Source organism: Ctenopharyngodon idella, chromosome 15 (assembly GCF_019924925.1).
Source record: "Ctenopharyngodon idella isolate HZGC_01 chromosome 15, HZGC01, whole genome shotgun sequence".
Lineage (NCBI taxonomy): Eukaryota > Metazoa > Chordata > Actinopteri > Cypriniformes > Xenocyprididae > Ctenopharyngodon > Ctenopharyngodon idella.
The window spans coordinates 20,768,793-20,791,428 of NC_067234.1; the positions used below are offsets into that span (position 1 = coordinate 20,768,793).

The 22,636-nt window shown below is 36.3% G+C and overlaps 1 protein-coding gene across 1 annotated transcript in view; it reads left to right on the forward strand.

The window, feature by feature from the left end:
• The window catches only part of gbe1b (glucan (1,4-alpha-), branching enzyme 1b), a 148,687-nt gene extending 138,815 nt beyond the window's left edge, over positions 1-9,872 (forward strand). Inside the window, exon 16 of the mRNA XM_051863506.1 lies at positions 8,414-9,872. Within this exon, the coding sequence (XP_051719466.1) occupies positions 8,414-8,476 (63 nt within the window). The 3' untranslated portion in view covers positions 8,477-9,872. The remainder of the gene's footprint in view (positions 1-8,413) is intronic.
• Positions 9,873-22,636: the final 12,764 nt, after the last annotated feature.

Consider the following 22,636-nt stretch of genomic DNA (forward strand, 5'->3'; position numbering starts at 1 on the left):
AAGTACTTGAAAAGGGCCGAGATAAGAGACAGGTGTGTGAGAGTTTAGTCGGTGAGCGTATTCACCAGAGACCCGCAGAACATGGATTTGAGGAGGAGAAAGAGGCAGCGGATTGTTTTGGAGTGTTCTTGTTTTAAGGTTACACAATGTGCCCGTCTTCAGAAGGTCACCATAAGACTCAGACATCTCCCCGAGGCGCATGAACCAGGCTTGTTTTGTGCATGATGTGCACTGATCCGGCTCGGCAGAACATCAACCTGCTGAAGTCGTGTGCCCAAAGGCTCTTCTGATTCTTCCTTGAAACCCTGGACCTCTCAAACCTGCTCCGGGGAAGCAGTCGAAATTCACCATTCCAGATACTGTACAAGGCAAAATTCATCTTTTAGTCTATTTCTCGTACATCTTCAATTTGTTTATGCATCAAACAGCAGCCCTGTACCTTTCGTTTATTTTTCAATTGCTCTTTCATGCTGATCGCAAAGAGAAGTTCTAATGATTTACTGTCCTTGAAGCAGAAAGCGCTTCAGCTGCCGTTGAATATTTACATAAGCACAATAAACCACATGTGCCATCAAGGTCTTCAGACACCTGCACATTTGGCTCCAGACAGCTTTTCAACAGTTCTTATAACAAGACTTGAAATGCAATTATCAATTTGAATATTTTATACAGTATATCGGTTTGGAATAAAGTGGACCCAAAAAGCATTATCACACTTAAATGTCGCCGCAGTATACAGTATACTGTTCTGAAGCTGAAGGATGTCAGAGCCTCACAGGTGTCCTAGCAGAGTAACCACAGGTGCAGTTCATCACATTACCTATGAACATGATCCAACATTTGACAACCACAAAGTGTCCCAATACTAAAGAAATGATGCAAAATAATGTCTGCAATTTGCAAAGAATTTCCATTTACTATTCCATTTGCTGTTCGTATGTGGCAATTGCACAATGTTAATTGCGGCAGGCAAATAGCCTGACTTTTACGAATAAAGCACATCTATAATGAGCCTAATTTGCATAAAAAGGAGGCACTTTAGTGCTGAAAAGAATGACAATGATTTAATCTAAATACGGTGCAGTGCTGTTTTAGCATTTTTAGCGTCTGGATAAACTAGCATAATGACGATTAGTAGAAAAAAATAAGGTGGTTATTGCATGAAAATATTGCGCACAAAAAATGAAGCAACTGTTTTGTGAATCTTCCCGGTTTCATTTTGTACTACTGCAGTACAATTTAAAACCTAACAAATTTCTTTTGGTGAACTGTTAAGCTTTAATATTTTTAATAGGTTTTATATATTTTTAATGCATTTTGCTTTTTGATATCATGAATTATATAAACAATATCTCACGAGTAGCCGTTCAATATCGCTCTATATCAGCACAGCTGTGATTCGGCTGTAGGTAATCACAACCGTGCTTATATAGAGCCATATCGCACGGCTACGAGTGTGATATTGTGTTTATACAACAGTTTGACGTCACAAGTGTTTAAATAAATAGGAAACAACTACAGAGTGTATTTAAAAACTCTCTTTTATAAGGGAACTACTTCCTTCCACCATGGATTCAAATCTCAAGTTGACAGTTTAACAGATGAGCCGAAGCCTCCATTACTAATTCTAAAACGTCACTTTAAAACTAGTAATGTAGAAATCTTGAGTCACTTCATTGAAGCTAATTGTATTATGTAGAGTAGATTATTATGAGAGAGAGATCGACTAAGCAAGTGCATTACCTGCATCTAGCTAATATTCTTCAGGTCAATCTTGTAATCACAAAATCAGTTTGAATGATTGATGAGGAACGCAATATCTTTGTCCTTTTAACATTTAAGAGGATTTCCCATGACATCGTTAGCCAATGCATGTCAGTTGCGTCTTGTAAGATTTTGTAAATTAAGTAAAAAACATCCTTGTTTACAACAATTCCTTTCAATATAAAAGTCTGCGACTGATTTCCCATTTGATACCCCAAAACGAATTATACCTCATGTTTAAACACTATCTACATAAGAGCCAGCAGCAAATTCCCGAAGGACTGGCCGAGATGAAGCTGTTCTCTGCAGGTACATGAGCATTGAACGGCCGCTGACGGCCTGGAGCTCGCTCGCGTCTAAACGAATGTTCAAATAGGTGCTATGTTTACATACAAATTGCATTTTTGAGGTCTAATCAACTACATTCTCAACTAAAAAACTCTTAAAACTACATTTCCGTGACACAATAATGGTAGTATCTGTAAAAATATGGTGGGTTTGCTCAACCGCCATGACTCATCGCTGTAGGGCTGCCCTCGACTTAAGATTTTTCTGGTCGACTAGTAGTCGTTCATCCTAAGCAATTAGTCGACTAATCACATGTTTATTAATAAACCATATAAATCATAATAAAGAGCCTTTAATGCAAGTTTACATAGAGACGGCAGAAAGCGCACCCCGTTTGCTTTCATTACTATATTTTTCTATAAACATCACTATATTTTTCTATATAGCTTTTTAAAGCATTTATTTTTATTTCAGTTGTAGTTTGTCATTTAAAAACTATATTAAGTTTTTCATATAATATTTATATTTTAAGCTTTATTTTAATTACTGAAAACAATTTTTAATGGTTTTAGTTTTAGTTAACAATAACAATGAGTCACACCACATTACATTTTACAGTCTGATAATTTAAGAGACTGAGGGTCTGCATGATCTCTTTGATATCATTTCCTGTTTTTGTTTGTTTTTTCTGCATGTTGAATATTGTTATTTTAACAAAACGTATTTACAACAGTTTCTTTATTTTAATAAGGCTTTTTCTCTTCATTATAATATCAGGACAGCTGCATCCCCCTGACATTTGAGACTTTATGCCTTCAAAAAATATCAAAATGAATTTTAATTTAGAAATTATCATAAAATACTGTAGAATATTCAAGTGATTGTAATATATGAATTGCATTTGAATTAACTTTTGAATAAATGAACAGATGAGCATCATGTAATTGACCCAACTATGCACGCGTCCTAGTTCTAAACCAAGTGCAATTAATACCAATTGTATCTCAATTAAGTTTGAGTCCAAACCTTTTATCCTCATTGCATATTCTCGACTGCACGTTTAATTTAGACACATCTATATTCAAAAGCCAGAATCTAATTTGAAGTGATCACATTCTATTAATGAGGTTCATATTGCGTTGGTTGCAATAATAAGCATGTGTGTGGCGTGCTGTAATAATGACATTAGAGACCTCTGCTGTTCTTTGTTAGCTGATTAATCCACCATTTGTCACCATTGTTTTACGCAGCTCTGGAAAGTAAATGTTGTTGACACACGGCGGCTGTGGCGCGGTGGTAGTTTTTGTCTAGGCAGGTGCGGTTATTCACTCTCACAGTCTCTCTCGGCAGTGGTGCGCTGCAGTTCTTTCTCTCCCCACCGACTCTGTTTAATTAGTCACCAATGACGGTTGTCAGTGTTGCGCCGGCGAGTTGTTCGGCTCCCGTGGCGCTGCGCTGGTGGATGAATTGGCAGCGAGCAAACATGTTCTGAGGTGTTCTCATTGGACGAGGTAGGAGATACTGAGATGTGAGTCCTGAGGGAAGCTTCCTTACAGAGGAACGGCGCTCGATGAGCTGCAGACATGGGTCAGGGATGCATGCTGAAGTCTAGATTGCAGTGTGAACATACATTCTCTGATTCCTGTCAAGGTTTGGTGCTGGAGAAATAGAATGGATGAGGTTTGGTTCATGCGGTGGGCCCAACTACAACTACAAGGAAAAGGGTCGATGTGAACTTAAATGATGCTCTTGTTGTGATAACGGGTAAATTTAACTATAATTTGGAGCACTGTAATTAAAGTGTAACTTCACTGATTCTCAACCTGCTTTGCATTGATACAATGTCGGTAGTTTATGTAAATGAACAATGTTTACTCATTCTCCGCATTACCTGGACTGAGAAATTCAAGTTTCTTTGTCAGCAAAAGTCAGTCCGATGACTCAAAACTCATCATCCAGGCTTTTGACAGCACTAGCGCTACAGAAAATGTTACTTTTTTTTACCTGGTTACAAATGGCATTTTAGGGGTTATATATAGAATTAAAAAACTCTTGTTATTAGCGACACCGGTGGCCGTTAAGTGAACTGCAGGCAGCAACTTATTGCTCGTGCTGGCACTTGTTCACATGTAACGTACTAACAACATGTCTACACCGGACACGAGTGGCTCAATGCGACAAAAGACAATAGAGCCCATTATAATCAGTGATGCTGTCTACACTGGACGCAACAAATCCCCGACAGTAAACTGATGCCAAGTTCTATTTATGACGTACTCCAAGCACTCACAATACTTTTGATAGGAAGGACAAATGAATTTGCAACGGTCGCTTTGTAGCACCCAGTGTACACAACTTCTAGTTGTTGCGCCGTGCCACATCAACAGTTGCGTCCGGTGTAGACATGGTGTAAAAGACTGAACGTGATTCAATGCCTGATATACTCATGGCAAAGTTCTTTTTCGTTCTTTGCTTACACTGTTAACGAACATCCCGACATCGCCTATGCTGCTGAGAGCAACGTTTAGATGAATATGTAAATATGTGATGCGCGCTTTCCTCTCAATAATAAAATAAACACAACAAAAATGACAGCGGTGAGAAAACAGCAGTTAAGAAATCATCTGATCATAGCAATGTGGATATGTTTGCACAAGCTCTGAGATTCATGTCGACAGATGAGGTAAATAAAATACAGACTATAAACTATATAGATCTGTCTATGTGAGACTATAGTTTGAATTAATCCCTTTTCTTTGCATGACCCATTGACATTACAGTACAAAACGGCTCTTTCGGCATTATCCAGAACATTGTGTAAGCATTAGTTCATACCTTCAAACTAGTCGTGAAATTCGCCGTTTTGAATCCAAATATGATAGTGAATCGTGTAGATCCAGAGAGTTTTTTTTTTTCCGGGTGTCGGGGTGAGTTTGCAGGCACAATAAATCAAAAATGGGCTACTTTCCCATAGACTAGAGTGAGACCATAAACGTCTCTCGAGCTGTCGTGATCTTTTTAGGCGCTCTGTGGTGTGACTGACACATCGCTGTAGCGCTTCAGTTCAAACAGAGGCAGAGCGCACGTGAACCGATCATCTCTTCCGCTTTACAACATGAAATAAACATGAATGGATGCAGGATGAATGAATACCGAAGGTATGTTGAAAGATACAATACAACTTACTGAAATCCGAATCATGTCATATGTAACGTTAATCGATCAATCATTGTTTCAACCGGGGAAAAGCGCCAATGAAATAGCTTGTAAAAATGTCACATTTACCGTAACATTTACCTCAGAAAAGCCGTTCAATGTCAAAAAACGTATTAGTCAGCTACAAAAATGTACTTGGAGAGGAGCATTTTGATATATATCCACTGTGACTATAGGCTATTGCATATTCAAGTACTTAACATGTGCTTCAATACTGAATGTATAAATCCGTTTTATGATGGCCACCATTTAAATGTTTAGGCTGATATTAAAAACGAGTAGAAACACAATTATGTCATTAAAAAATTATTATAACATTATTATAAAAACTTCTTTATGTGTAATTTATATGTAAGTAGCTTACAAATCAATTAATTTTAACCTTTAATATTATAATGATGTACCAGCTGTGGTTCCCTGTATAGTTTACAGCATTATTTGAGAGATATTTTTTCTTTGAGGAAATTTGCCATGTACTGTACCTGATCGGCCCCAAATTAACCATTATTGAATTGAAGGAAATCAAATCGCAAGCTTCTGAATCAAAATCGAATCCAGTTGTGAAATTTGTGTCAATGCCCAGCCCTAGTGTCGATAAATTTATTTATTTTTTTTTTTTTTTACTTGAAGCAAATGTTGTTTTTCCATTTATTTTCTTGTGGGAGTGCACCAGAATGCTTAGTTTATATGTTAAAATCACAAAAATTTTCTCATGGGGGAGGAAGCCCCCATGACCCCCCTACTACTATTTACTTTGTAAATATGTCACCTTTTTCACCACTTTGGAGTTTGCAGGTATGATTACTTTCATGAATGAGAGGTTCTCGGGGCACGGGTAACCATCACAACCTTTTGATTTTTTGAGTCCTTCACATAAAAATCAGTCTGGTTTCATAGACAACCTAGGAAGTCGGGAAAGGTCTCATTTTTTAAGTTTCATTACAATCTGTTCACACATTGCCAATAAAAAAAAGCTATTAATACATGAAAATTCGTACATATAGCCAAGTCATTACATTAAAACTTTTCTTGAAAAGGTTTTGAACAGCCATATGAAACCAACATGAATACAAAGATTTCTAAAACCAAACATGTTTGTCCATTTTACATTTTTCCTTTTCTTTATCTTGGACCCTCTATCATTGCCCCATTTTGTTTTAAAAATCATTTAGTGCATTTAAAGTCCCCCTGTAGTCAATAATTTTATCCCTTAAAGGGTTAGTTCACCCAAAAATGAAAATTCTGTCATTAATTACTCACCGTCATGTCGCTTCAAACCCGTAAGACCTTTCTTCTTCGGAACACAAAGATATTTAGTCCAGGTGACTCAGGGGTTCAACCTTCATTTTATGAAGCGGCGAAAATACTTTTTGTGCGTGTTGTGTCATAAAATTAAGGTTGAACCACTGCAGTCACGTGGACTATTTTATCGATGTCTTTAGTACCTTTCTAGACCTTGAAAATGGTAATTAAATTTCTGTCTATGGAGGATTCATACAGCTTGCGGATTTCTTCAAAAATATCTTAATTTGTGTTCTGAAAATGAACGAAGGTCTTACGGGTTTGGAGCGACATGAGGGTGAGTAATTAATGACAGAATTTTTCATTTTTGGGTGAACTAACCCTTTAAAACTCATCTTTGATCACCAAAATGTCATATTTAAATGTTTTTTCCTTGACAAAAATTCTTCATGCCTTAAAATAGCTTGAATGTAACTACACCCTTGCCTCATTTAGTATGTGCGGTTCTATGAATATGCAAATTAGCCCTGCCTTGACTCACACCAGATCAGAGATCCACTCGTTGACGATCACACATTGACGTGATTGGTTACAAGGTAGTTTGTGACGTCAGAAACGCCAGCGATTTCAAACCGCATTTTTGAGACTGTCTTTGGTTTACTGCAGTTTTAAGGAGAAAATACTCAGCAATGGTGTTGACTGATGAATTTGCACATGTAAATGCAATTTCAAATAAACTTTTCCTGATAATTTACTCACCCCCATGTCATCCAAGATGTTCATGTCTTTCTTTATTCAGTCGAAAAGAAATTAAGGTTTTTGATGAAAACATTCCAGGATTATTCTCCTTATAGTGGACTTCAATGGCCTCCAAACAGTTGAAGGTCCAAATGACAGTTTCAGTGCAGCTTCAAAGGGCTTTAAACGATACCATTGATTTCCTGTTCAACTTACGGAACGAACGCGGCGCCAGTTACATTTTTTCCGTAAGTAGAATAGGGAAGGCGTAGGACATACAGCGTAAGCTTTTTGAAGAATACAGAAATGCGGTTTTGGCGAAGGCACTTAGAAGGCGAACGTTTGTTTATATAAAACATATACAGTTGTATTTTTTTCGAAAATGAGCGATCGTTTCGCTAGATAAGACCCTTATTCCTCGTCTGGTATCGTTTAAAGCCCTTTGAAGCTGCACTGAAACTGTCATTTTGACCTTCCATTGAAGTCCACTATAAGGAGAATAATTCTGGAATGTTTTCATCAAAAATAATTGATTTAATTAATAATTAATTTCTTTTCGACTGAAGAAAGAAAGACATGAACATCTTGGATGACATGGGGGTGAGTAAATTATCAGCAAATTTTCATTCAGAAGTGAACTTATCCTTTAAGTTTTCACAAATCTGTTGTTTGCTTGTATGCAACAATTTAAATTGCAAAAAAAAAAAATAAAACTTTCTTTTTTTTTTTCAGTAAAACTAAAACCTTTTAATTTTTAATAGATAAATTGTAGTGAATGCGTATCTTTGTCCTTCCTGCTATTTGATTCTACACAAATTTCACATTTTCTTTCTTTCTTTTTTTTTTATGAATTAGTTTAATGCTGATAATGAATTCAAATAAAAATTCCTGCACATCCTTGTCATTTAGTGCATTTATTTTTTTTTTATATTCACATCCATTCTGCATATTTCTGCCTCGTGAATGTGAAAAATACTTGCAGATTCCACTTGGGCCTAGTCATATCTGTGGTCTAACTTTGGCTTGATACTTTTTCACATTCCACAGTGCTTTAGACATTGACACTTTTTTATGTTATGCATTGTTTCAAAATGTGCTACACTGCCTCAAACAAATGCTGAGTCCCTTTGATCTCTTTCTGTCTTTGGCTGTTCCACTCTCTCAGGTATACATTCCCTGCAGAACCGCTATTGTTCTGGCCAACGAGGAAATCGATTACTGCTACTGAAACACAATCAGCGATTCACCGCGAGATGGAAAGCCAGCACGCTTCTGTGACTCAACCTACCTCCATTCACTGCGTGTTTGCCACCATCCTTTAGAAACCACACATTTTTCCTGTGAACTGCCACCAAACTCAGTTGAGTACAAGATGTTACGAATACCTGAATGTCATTGTTCACACATTAATTATTAAAGAATTAGTTCTTCAATGTCCCACTGCTCTAACTTAGCTAAACTTTAATCATCAAACCCCAATATTTCCGTAAATTAAAATACAAACCGAATTTGGTTTTCAAATGCCTAGGTTTATATGCTTCATTAAGATGCATTTAGGTGTGTTTATGTGTGAAATTACTATTCATTAGTGAATAATGTTGAAGTTAATAATCACTTGATGATAATTTGACTGTGGTCAGTATTATAAGCAATATTTGTCAACACTGTATCTGTAATACCGTAAATAATTGTGAAAAGTAAGTATAATTAGTGTGATCTGTCTGCTATTTAATTCGAATAAGACTCAAGCACTTTTTGACATTCTGTGTCAATGATTTAAGTTCTATATACATATGTATGTGCACTATGTATTAATTCGTCCAAGTTCAAAAGATCATGATGTATCGATTACATGTCAGTTTCATACTGAGCTCAGTTGAATTATATATGTTTAATACGTTAACTGTGTGTAAAGTCATAAAATCTAAGTTATAAATTCTGACAGGCTGTTGTTCAGTGCCTTCAAAATGTTTCACTCATAATCAGGTTTTGATGAATATTAATTTCACTTACTAAATTAGAAATTATTTTTATTAATTTAAAATATAAAAGCTGTTAATACGGAGATAATATAGCTTGTGCTAATAATAATAATTAATTAGAAGACAGCTTAGAGAATGTGCCAATTCACTGTCATAAATTCATGTTTATAATGTATTTTCCACTTTCTTTTCACTGACCACAGCTTTTGCAGTTCTGATAGAGGTCCAAAAGAATTATTATTATTATTAACCTGAAGCTTGTCATCAAAGCATCATAGGAGATGCTTGTTGCTCATTTTGCCCTGTCTTGTTGTTTTGTGGTTCAAAAAATCTAAAATTGCCCTTAATGAATTTGATGCTTGCAGTAATTTGTAGCACAATCTGTTATACTGAGAAATGGCTTTTCAGAAAGCGTCTTGAATAAAGGTTCATCCTGCTTATTCTACACGATTTTTGTTATTTCGAAAATACAGCAGTTAATGTCGCATTGAGATTTTTATGAAAATTGAAAAGTGGTCAAATTCAAAAGTTTGGAAGGTCCTCGTGATGGTCAAGGTATGTTTGTGTGCAATGTTAAACACTGTGCTATTTGTGTGTGTGAGCCGTATTAACCTGAAATAAAGCACTTCTAAAAAGAAAGAAGGACTGCTGTTTTTTTTGCTCTTATAGAGCTCAACAGAGTTTCAGAAGTAAAATCGCATTCAATTCTCAATTGCTGCATCCGAAATTGCGTACTAATACTGTCTGAGTAGGTACTACATTTGAATTTACTTTAAAAAAAGTATGCTTTATGTAGTACGAAATTTGGACGTATACATCCGCCATGTTGTTATTGTCATGTGACCTATCAGCGTCAGTTGTGTCACTTCACTTCCATTCATAAATCCCCTCCCGTGGCCTCATGGGATAGTAAAGTGTCCATCGAATGCACACTTCAGAATCTCGCTGAAAGTAGTAGGTCATCTGGGGACTTTTCGCCTACTGTTTTTCGAATACTATGTATTCGGATATACTACTCTTTTGACACACTGTTGTTCGCATACTAGTATTAAAGTATTTGATTTCGGACACAGCAAATTTTTAGCATTTAAATTAGCATTTTAGTTTGCCGTTACCATGAAAACAAGCTCAAGAATGACCAAACATATTTAACCAATGACATAATCGAGTCAATCTCCATTTACGATAAACTAGTCAAGTGTATTGTTGAATCAGTTACAGTATTTAATTTGCAATTCTTAATGGTGAGTAAATCATTCCCTCATTAAAGAAGTACAAGGTATCTGTTTTCTATTTCTCAAATATATTTTTGCTCTAAATCATTCGGGATTTGTGTCTTGAAGTGGGTTGGTTTAGCTTAAAAGTCTTTACTGAAGGGGTGTCAAATCCTGCTCTTAAGGGCCGTTTACACGACACCGATTTCAACTAAAAAAGGAAAACTTTTTATCAGTTTTGGGCATTCATTTACATGACAACAGCGTTTTGGTGGCCTGAAAACACAAGCATTTGAAATCGTTTTTGAAAATGATACCGTTATCGTCTCTGTGTTAAACAACAAAAAATTTAAATTTGTGAAAATGATGGCGTCATACGCGTGTGTATTACATGTTCAGTCTATAGGCATATAATGTTTCTTTACAAAGTGACATTGCCAACTACTGTCCTGGCAGCAGAATACAATGTTTTTAGTCGTTTTCACGGATCCTTGTGAAGAAGGAATGTTTTGACAACATTGTCGCCTGTACGTGAAAAATGCAAAGGAAAATCTTTTCCGTTTTTAGCACATCATTGTCTTGTAAAAATACCCCTAGAGGGCAGAGTTTAGCACCATCTCCAATTAAACTGACGTGAACCAGCTAATCAAGGTCTTACTAGGTTTAGACACCCCTGCTTTAGGGGCTCAGTAATTGACCAATCAGTAGCCAGGACCAGAACTATCTCTTTTATTATGAGATGCATGCAACTCGTAGTGCTTCTAAGGTAGATATTTGCCTGTTAGTCTGTATGTATGTGCTTTCACAGCCATTGATCACAGGCAAATTTGCACTGCGAGCTTGTCAGGCTTAATGCAGTGATTGTATATAGTGATGTTTAAAAAGGCTTTGTCAGTGACAGTGACATCTTTATCACTGAGATTAACAGATCAAGTGCTCGAAAACAGACAAAAAACCACATCCTCACACATTGATATACTTATTCAAGGCCTTTGATAGCTTACTCTATTAAAGTGTTATGCAACTCGCCAGTGCATGTTTATTTTGAGTAATATTTCTTGTGGTAATTTATGGAAACCCATTTTCAGCTCAAGAGTGAAATGTAATTGTAAGATAAAGTTCTTATTCATTATTCAGCTGAAGACAGTTCAATGTTGATTCAGTTCGGTTCAATAACTGTGAAGTTCAAGTGAAGTTTACCTATTTTACATTGTGAGATATAAAGTCCCGATTATGAGAAATAAATTTGCAGTTGTGAGGTGTTAAGTTAGAAACCAAGTTGCAAATGTAAAATATAGTCACATTGCGAGAAATAAAATCACAGTATACAATATAAAGTCGTAATTGTGAGATATGAGGAATTGTGAATTTAAAATATAGTTATATTTTGAGATATAAAGTCACAATTGCGAGATTTAAAGTCACTAAGAGATATAAAATCACAAATATGAGAAACCGAGTCACACAGTGTTGGTGGTAACACATTACAAGTAACTTGAGTTATGTAATTGGATTACTTTTTTAAGTAACTAGTAAAGTAACGCATTACTTTTAAATTTGGAAGTGGAGAGGCATTGTGTGCGCTGTGTAAACAGACTAAATGTGAGCATTTACTCGTCTCGCTTGAACAAAAACAGATTCCATATTCATCAAAATGAATAAAAACAGTGAAATGCAAACTCAGAATATTACACAAACATTAAATAATCAAATATGTTAAATAACATAAATATACTTTATGTATTTAATCTCACTATAAAGACAAAAATGTCTTTGCTGCTGACCTTCGATGATCCAATTCAACCGTAATAAGCTAAAATGACTTCAGATAAACATCACATTTCTCTTTTTTTTCCTGAAGTAAGAGTGTTGAACTTTCTTCTCCTGCGTCCTATTCTTCTGCAATCCAGAATGGCAGCACATCTGAAAGGTTTGTTTAATTTGAGCCCTCTATTGTAAAGGTGTAAATTTGCATTTCCTTTAGCGTTTGTACTTTTGGTGTGAAAGGGCATTTTCATTTGCCAAGCCCAGCCAAGGTGAGAAAAAATAACTTAATGCATTACTTTCCATAAAAACTAAATAACGCAATTAGTACTTTTTTTTTAAGGTGTAACACAATATTGTAACTCACTACTTTTAAAAATAATATTCCCTAACATTGGTCACAATTATGAGATATGTATCGTAAATATGAGAAACAAAGCCACAATTGCAATATAAAGTCACATTTAGAGATATAAAGCCACATTGTGAGATAAAAAGTTTTAATTACAAGAAACCGTCTCAATTGTGAGATATAAAATTGCAAAAATAAGAAACAGTCACAACTGTGAAATATTTAGTCACATTGCAAGAGATAAAGGGCCCTATCAAGCACGACGCAAGTGTATTTTGCTAGTTTCAGCCCGACGCAGTTATCATTTTCACATCCTGCACCACGTTTAAACAGCAAATGCATTTGCGCCCATGGGTGTGCTGGTCTGAAAACGAGGTGTGTTCAAGCACATTGTTGGCGCGTTGCTATTTTGAGACGCAAGTCACAATATGAGCTAACACAAATTTGAGAAACAAAGTCGCAATCACGAAATGTAGTCACATTGAAAGATGTAAAGTCTCAATTATTAGAAACAGTCACAATGCGAGATATAAAAACGCAAATTTGAGAAAAATTCGCAATTCCAAAATATAAAGTCACATTGTGAGAGATAGAAAGTCACAATTTGTCCTCGGAAGTAGGAAATTTCTAGTTCCTAGTAGGAACTTTTAACTGGAACACCCCCTCAAGATTGGCAAAATACCTGTTTTTTTATGAGTTTGTATTCTGAAAGAGCATGCACAACAAAGGTTTGCTAGACGTGTCCATCTTAGTTTTCTGACCTGTGTACTGCAACGCGGTCAACTTGGTTGTGACGTCATTCCCACTACAACATCCCTCTTCTGAGGAAAATTGAACGCAGCATAAATTCTCAATTACAAGAAACACAAGTAGTCACAATGTGAGATATAAAAACACAAATGTGAGAAAGTCGCAATTAGTAATGGTATAGTAGTACATAGTAATCAGTGTAGAATACCAGCAGAAAAGCTGTTTGATCATTTTCCGTTGCAAATTTTAACTGCTCAACCATATGGTCAGTTTTATATTTTGTTGGCTGAGCACAAGAAAACATTCATATTCCAAATCCATCAGTTCAACACGAGTTCTGAACACCTCGTTTACCTTTATGTAACACTTAAAATCACTCTCTGTATTGCTAAAAGCTTTGAGAGGACCACTTTGCATAAATATCTGCCTTTTCCACAAGGACCATTGTGAATTTGAAGGAGGACTTTGTGCTTAATCGTACCTTTCATCCTGACCAATGGCATTTTCATTAGAGTTCTTGAATTGAATGTGTTAATCTAAACGGGGGGAGTCAACAGGAGCACTGGGACCGCTTTGTTTCTCACGTCTTTTTAGCTAATCAAGTCTGCTGTTCGTCATTAATCACCTCTGTGACTGTGTGGAAATCAAGAGCGACTGAAGAAAGCTGCGACCTCAGACTCCCCCACAAGGTCATGAATATGTGGACGGTGTTTTTTTTTAATGCCTATTATTCTTCCTCCATTTTTTTGCTCTCCTTCATCTGCTCTTCCGTCTCCACTTACTGATGCACCATGTAAATCATCCTCTTTCATTGACACTTGTGTGATATATGTTTGGCCTTTAATGTAGTACAGAGGGATGTGCACTGCATCTATCTTCCATTTCCCTCGTGAGTCGGATAAACTTGCATTATCTCACTGATGAGCCAGCAATGGCAGTACTAATGAAATTTCACTTGGGGTTTTGTCAGCGCTCCTGTTCCCCAGGGCTGCATTAACAATAGGGCTAGGGGGGCTGAAGCCGCAGGGCCCAAGCAAGGAGGAGGCCCATGATTAGCTGTGGAGTAGTTTGACTGGCCATTGGAAGCACCTGAACTTTTCCAGATGAACCGATCAACAAAACCCCACCACTCCCCCATATATTAAGCGCTGTTATTTAGTGGAGCACCTGCAGGGAAACAAAGATCAAAAGCCAAGCGGCTTGTGAAACGGCTATAGACCTTATTTACAACAGTGCTATCTATGATTTTTCAGACAACATGAGCTGTGGAAATAAGTGATCTAGGAGCTTTACACAGCTTTTTACAGAGGGTGTCATTGAAAACACGATAAGTTTATCCCTCACAGCCTCATTTTTATACCTGTCATGGCGCTGCTCTGAATAAGGTTTATCCACCTTATTTTCAGTTAAGAGTGGGTGCGGCCATTTGTAATTAATGTGTCTGGCTTCCGGTGTTATTCGCTTCCAGGTATTTTTAGCTGTACAACTTGATATTGCAAACTGGTATTTCTTACTGTAATATTTAATGTATTATCTTAATAATAAACAGTGTCAACATTTCTCTCCATTTCTCTGCAGTTATATCAAAAAAAGTTAAACAACTGCATCAGATTGGTTAAGTAACATTACCCACAGTCTACTTTAAGTACTTTTGTTAATACTTATACCTCTGTGATTATATGGCATCTTTCCTTAATCAATGTAATCTAGCAAAATGTTACGCTAGCATAGAATACGTTTATAATGATGCTGAGTACAGAACTTCTTGAATGCTTTTATTTGTTTCGCTGTAGCTATATCCTATGTTTTTATTTATAATTTGGGTGTATTTTATTTATGTGTTGTGTGTTTTTCAAAATAAATGAATTGAATTCATTTTGAGTCTGCATTCATCATTCACAGCTGTTGAAATAGGCTTTAAATTAGTTTGGGCAAATGAGGACATAAATTAGGTTAAACTACTGCATGTCCACCCATAGAAAAATAAATAAATAGGCCTATAAAAATTACCAACTGATAACCAACACAGAGCTATTGATACACGACATTGCCACGACGTCGCAGTTAAGTTGTGGCAAGGAATTCATTTTTTTTTTTTTTTTTTTTAGATAACAATAGGGGAATACAAAGACATTTGAATCTGTAAAACAACAACGAATTCGGGATTTTCACTTTTCCGGTTGCCACGATGTAAAGTTTGGTCACCAAATTAAGTTGCTGTTACGTAACAGTCACGTATTTTTGTTTAGCTGGGAAGCTGGTTTGTATTGAAGCGCAAATAGTTTTACAGTTTACAGCACTTAGACTTTATGTAGCCCCGCCCCTTTTCAGCGCTGCGCTCATTGTCTTTTGACTTCCGGTTTGTATTTCCACAGCGATCTTACGTATTTATGAATGAACTGCTCGTTTTAAAATCTTCCCGGTCTACTGACATTTGTTAAGACATTTGCTTTAAACATTACAATGCTCATGATAACTTTCATTAACTCTGTATCAAGTAAATCCACTTCACCAGCTAGTTATTCTTTGACAGTGATGCCATAGAAATTATACAGAGCTACCGCAAAAACGGAAGTTCACAGACAATATTATAAAGATGGCGGCGCACTTGTTTCTTTGGCGCATAAGGTCTAATAAATTGGAAGCTTTGCACATTCACAGAAAACACATTACTTCCGCGTTGAAAAACAAGGTGGAATACCACACCCATACCATACCACAACCGTGGATGATTAAACCAGCAGTCGCTGCACGTGAGCAGGGCCGTCTCACGCACAACACTGACCCATTTGAATTCGACACAAGCACTACATGATATTTGAAGATTAAAGGCTCTGTGGTGAAGCTAGCTGAAACCAGATCGAATAGCTCCATGTAAACCGAAGTGTTGAGGTAAACCGTAGGCTTCCCAACGGTAATTACAAGATTTTCAATACACTCAGCGACTGTACAGTGTACACCACTAAAAATTACCATGCAGTTACTAAAGCTGTAGAAATATGACATTATTATTGTAGTTTTTGTTATATTAAACCATGGTAATGAGGAGCTTGGTTTTTGCCCGTGGATTCTATGCAAGAACTGTGGTAACTTTTCAGGACTAAGCTTTTTTTCTTCTGCGTAGATAGGCCTATGTTCAGTTCTAATACACTTTAACTGCTAAATATTAATTCAGTAATTAAGAGCCTTGTATTATGGGCTACTGCAATAATAATATTGTTAAACACATATTCATTTATTTATTTATTTACTACAATTTAAAGGCCCCCAGCAAAACATTAATGGGGAAACGTGTGGGCTGTATTTGAGCCCCAGCCCAGGCCTGACAGAAAGAAGACCCTCTAATGATAAAACTATTCAAAGTAAACTCCTTAAGGCAGTCGTATGTGCAAAAATTGTTGCTGTTTTTGGAAACCTGTTTGCTTTGACCTCCTATGGTTTTAATGCGTTTATACTTTTAGTGTGTTGTAGCCTGGAATATTGTATATATAGAGATACAACACATTGTATCTCCTTGTGTTAAAGATATGATTTTTAAAAAAAAAAAATTATTCCTGTGGTAAAAAACATTGTGGCACCAAGATAGGCTACTATGAGGGGGGCCCTTGGGATTGCTATAGCCAAGGGGTGTCCAATCCTGCTCCTGGAGGGCCACTGTCCTGCAAAGTTTAGCTCCAATCCCAATTAAACACATCTGAACCAGTTAAACAAGGTCTTACTATAGGCTAGAAACTTCTAGGCAGGTGTGTTGAGGCAAGTTGGAGCTAAACTCTGCAGGACAGTGGCCCTCCAGGACCGAGTTTGGACACCTCCGCTATAGCCACAGGGCCCTATATATGTGCTCTTAATGCGGGCCTGTTGTTCCCCCATTGGTTTCAAATCAATCACATGTTGTTCAGATGTTGCAGGCCATTCTTAAAGGTTCTGTGAGAGACACTGGCTGTGGTTTGTCCTCATATTCATAAAGGGAACTGTGAATGATGCACTATTCTTTCACTGTTCGCTGGTGTTGTACTCAGAGTTTGTGGAATAATGCTTCCATCTAGTGGTAGGAGTTTCTCAGCAGCCTGGATTTACTGGTAAAAGAGGTTTTAGACTGTTTTATTTAAATAATAATAATAATCATCATAAAAACAAAACAAACAAACAAAAAAATTACAAAACAGTCTAAACTAAAGTAATGTGTCACATTACTTCACATGAAAAGTAACTAAGTAACCTAGTTAGCTACAGTTTTAGGGACAATAACACATTACTTTCAAAACTTTCCCCAACATTGCAGTATAAATACATCAATACAAATAATATATAACAACAAAAGGTTTGAGAAAATGCAAAAAAAGTTGCTATTAGATATATACAATAGGCTACATAATGTTTGTAATGTCCATCCAGTGTTATCAAATTGTATGATCATTGAGTATGTACAGAATGAAGTAGCATCAGAGGGCAAGAAACTGCTGTGACAGTGATTAACTAGAAAAATTAAAATGACACTCTGAAACTGGTTCACAACTTTTTATGTATGAAATTTGAGACTGAGAAACAGTCACAAGTACTGTAGTGTTGCTGAAAGAATCAATGGGACTGTCCCGATACCCACACTTGCAGTCTTTGCACTTAACCAGTTTCCTGTATTTGGCCCAAGTGTTTACAACCGTATTGCATAAACTTTTGATTACCTAGTAGGACACACTTACAACATATACAACATGCTTGTAGTTAAGTGATAAAAAGCAGTTGTTGTACATGAGTTCCAGAACATGATGAATGATGGGATACACTTAGCCTCAAATACCAAGTACTGTTTTGATCGAATAGGGTGAGTGAAAGTTTCAAGTGGCTCATAAACACACTTGTTGCAGACTGGTGAATCGATGTAGCCTGCAGAAAGAGTACCTTGGAAAATCCCCAAAACTAGTGATGTTTCTGTACTTTAGCTCCACTTGTTTGAATGTTTTCAGATTCTGTGCTTTTTGAAACTTGTTTATTTCTCTGAACACGCTAGAATCTCTCAGAACAGTCCACAGTTGCATACAACAAAGGAACCCTGTGTTATTTGTGAAACAGCCTACAGATGTTTTTGAGTTTTGGGGAGGCTTTTTCCAATGTCAGACTCTGCGTAAATCAAACCATCAAAGGTTTCTTTGAACAAATTTGCAAAAATAAGTTAGCAGCAAGATGATTTCAGCTGTGAAATATACAGCTCTAACTGTCTTACTTTACTCAACATATTCTGATTTTATTGCCAATTTTTTTGCTTTCACTCTGGAAACTAAAATACTTTTAAAAGGGTTTATGAACAAAACGTTGCAAAATCTGCATGGGGAAATTTTTCACCCAAATCATTAAGGATTTCTCCAGTAAAAATAACTAATACCAACAAGCCAAATAGCAAATATATAGAACTAGAGAGTAATTAAGGTTAAACTGAAAATGAAACACAAGGAACAAAGACAGGAATGAAATCACGATTCCAAACATAACCCAACAAAGATAAGTAAAATGAAGATAGAATTTTTGAAATTTTAACACTTTTCTGCATTGTTTTGAGTATGGCATGTATGCAGTTGTATTGCAAATTTAATGTTTGTCAATTAAAGAACTTTAGCCTCTATGTTTAAATATGTTGCAAATTGTTCTGAAATAAAGGCAATCATGTGTTTCATCTGTGTGTTTTATGTGGTTGAACAAAACCTCTAAAATTGTTTAAAGGCACAATATGTAAGATTTTTGGATTAAAATATCTAAAAACCACTAGAACAATGTTATATTTTTGTTGACTTGTGTACTTACATTATCCCAATGTTTCCAAAAATGTTTAAATCCAGAGAAATAAGCAATTTTAACCAGGACACAGACCGTGTCCGTGCGTCGCCTATCAATGACATCATATCCGCGTTACCCTCAGTTTCCGGTTTTATTTTGTAGAAACCATGGAAACACCAAAGAGGTTTTAATATATTATGTGTTTTATTAGACAGGTGAGCAACTGTTTGGATACATTCATCGACAGAAAACTAACCATGTTATATAGCTGAACACAGTAAGTCTTATTGTTTAAATCTCATTTTCTTGATTTACAGCGAGTACCATGTTTTACCATGCCTAATAGCGATCTAGCTTACTGCAGTGTGCAACAAGTGTCTCATAGTAGTCGCCGAGCGACCACAAACAGTAGCATTATAACAACTTTCAACACACAAATGTACCCAATATGATAAAACAGCGCTGCTTTACCCCATGCTTGACCGGAAGAAGTGGAAGCGGTGACTGCAGCATAATAAAGGTTCTGCTGCTCTCGAGACGTGTGTGGCTCTAAATGCTTACATTTTAATTGACAGAATCTTTGCCTTAGTTTTCTAAACGTTTGACTGAATAAAACATTTTAGTTGAATGAACTTTAAAACTAGTTGAGCAAACATACTTTTTAGAGTCAAGTTTGCACCAACTAAAAAAATAATAATTCAAGTAACATTTTGGAGAGAGAAATTGAGTTAACGTAAAACTGGTTACTAAATAAGGGGCCATTTACACAACACCATTTTCAACTAAAAACTTTTTATGCATTTTGACCATTCATTTACATGGCAACAGCGTTTTAGGGGCCTGAAAATGCAAATTTTTGTGCACGTTATCATTTAGAAAAACTTTTCTGTTTTTAGTAGGCTACATGTCGTGTAAATGTATCAGGCTTTTATGGCTCATATAGCATGATAATATGGAGCTCATAAAGGAGGAGGAAAAAACATCTGTTTTATTCAGAGGCCCAAAATGAGCAAAAATGTGCAATTTGGTGCAGTTGCTGATATATGGCCAAAAAAAATAAGATGAAATTCTGATAGCTTGTAATGTAAATCATTGAGATCTTTATGACAGTATAACAGATTACTTACATAAAAAGAATCTTAAAATATCAGTTGTCACTCTTTATCTCCTAATAATGTCTTAGTAAGATGATAGAGCTCTGTAGTTTATATTGTAGGGGCAAAACATATAATGCAATACAATGATGATTGAGAGATGAACAAATAAATATTCCTCAAAAGCCTCTTTCATATTTGATGTATAGATAATCAAGTAGCCTTAACTGCTTCAGCCCAGTAAGTGTTCATATTGAAATATTACTAAGGCTACTAACAATATTAGAAGTTATTTGTACATTTACTTTATAAAAAAAAACAGTAAATATTTCATAGTAAAAAGACACGTGAACCACGACTTGAAGGTGGATGTTTTTACAATTATGCTAAAAGACTAGGGGTGTAACAATTCACTCGTATTCTCGATGCATCGATTACACATCCTGACGATGCATATGCATCGATCTTGAAACATGTTTTTTTAATCGTCAATCGTTAATTCCGGTCGATAATCAATGTAAAATGCTAAGAATCGGATTAATCGCGATTTGATAGCGATTCAGTACTTTAAAATATATAAACATTAAATTACTACATGCGCAAATTTATGGAGACGTTGTGCGCCGTCATTCGCGCCCTCACAGCTCTCCTTCACAGACACGCGCTACACTCTTTACCGCCTTTCACTGGACTCTTGTGCTCGCGCTCCGTTTTGAGCAGCCCACGTTTGAGCCTTTCTCAGGACGGCCACTGCTATTCACATGAGCAGATGACAGCTCTCTATCGAAACAGCGATAGTCCCGAGTCAAACAGCACAAGCCATTGATAAAGCTGCCGAGTCATTGCGTGGACACTATACTGTTGAAATAAAACGCCTTCATTGCGTGGAAACGTCACTGTTATTTTCTATAAGATAAACTTAAGTTTTACGGAAATGGGTCATACCATTGACATTACCTGAGCAGTTGAAGTAAGACGCGCTTGCGCCCCTGCCCTCGCGAAGGCCTGTGCACGCCGCAACTGTACAACATTAACAACACTGAAATAAGAGCTCGCGGTCAATCAATCAGATGCGTTGCGTTCGCTACCATAGCAACAGTAGAAACCCAGTGCGTTTTCTTTCAGAATCACCGTAAGGAAAAATTTCCCTATCCACCTTATTCCTGACTAGCCTACTGCGTTTCGAATTATGGGTTCCACTTCCGGTTTGGGGAACTTCCATTTAAAAAGACTGAAACGAATCGTTTTAAATGCCTACAAATAAAGCTTGTCCGTCAGTTTGACTGAATGAGCTGTCAATTCTTCTTTCATGTTTTATTTTCAGACATCATGCGAATAACGTAACGCTTGGTATTTTAACGTAACATGTTATAACAAGAATTTTTTCTCCTCAAAGCCTCACCTCTCTTTCCAGGTTTGTTTTCACAGGTAAATACAATTTATTATCTGTAAAAATGATGGAAATCACTTTGAAATAGTATCACGCAATGCTGAAGATTGAACATTTTTTATTAAGGCAACGTATATTACATAATACAGATATATATCACTATATTTAACCCGTCCGTTATTGCTGTGTAAAGAATCGCGCTTTTTCATGGCCTGTTGAAAGTACCTTGTTGATGCTTTTACACATTTAAATGTCCTTTTAATGTTCGTTGGTTGAAGGGTGAGTAGAATAATGTCATCTCATTGTACCCAGTTTAAAAATAAAACGTATTATTGCGTTCATAGAGCGAGCCTTTCACTGACTGTTTACAGCTTAAAGGAAGTTACACCCATAATTCGCGCAAAGCGTCATGGGGCGTAAGAATAAGGTGGATAGAGAGAACAAAGAGGGCTTTTATAACTATTGCGTTAAGAAAAGTTAGTTTCGGATTAGTGGGGAAAGTGCATGATATTCTAGGATAGATCTCCATATGTTTAATGTACTTGGAACACTTTAAAAAGGTTATAATTCGCACCCTGACTAAGACACATTGGGGTAAGCATTTCAATAACCCTATGAATGCATATAAAAAATGCAGAATCGAATCTAATTAATCGAATCGCATCGAATTTTAATGTGAATCATCTCGTATTGTATTGTTCTGAATTTGCAAAAGTCGTTCTTGAATCGAATCGAACACCTATGGATCGTAAATCGAATCGATTCGCTGTCTACCCAAAGGTTCACAGCCCTATAAAAGACCTTTTACTTGCAAAAAAAAAAAAAAAAGCCTATAAACTGTCAGTCAGACGACAGAATGCAGGTAGGAGGTGTAGATACAACAGATTTTTCAGCAAAGTTTTGGTCATGATAATTTAGAGGATTTAGAAACTGGCAAATCTAATATGATACAGCATATGACTTTTAACAGTGCAACTTGCATGAGCAGAAACGATATATAAACAGATGGAAAAGAACGGGTAGAGCTCGTTTGAATATCAGTATGTGACTATGCAAATCAGGAACACATCACA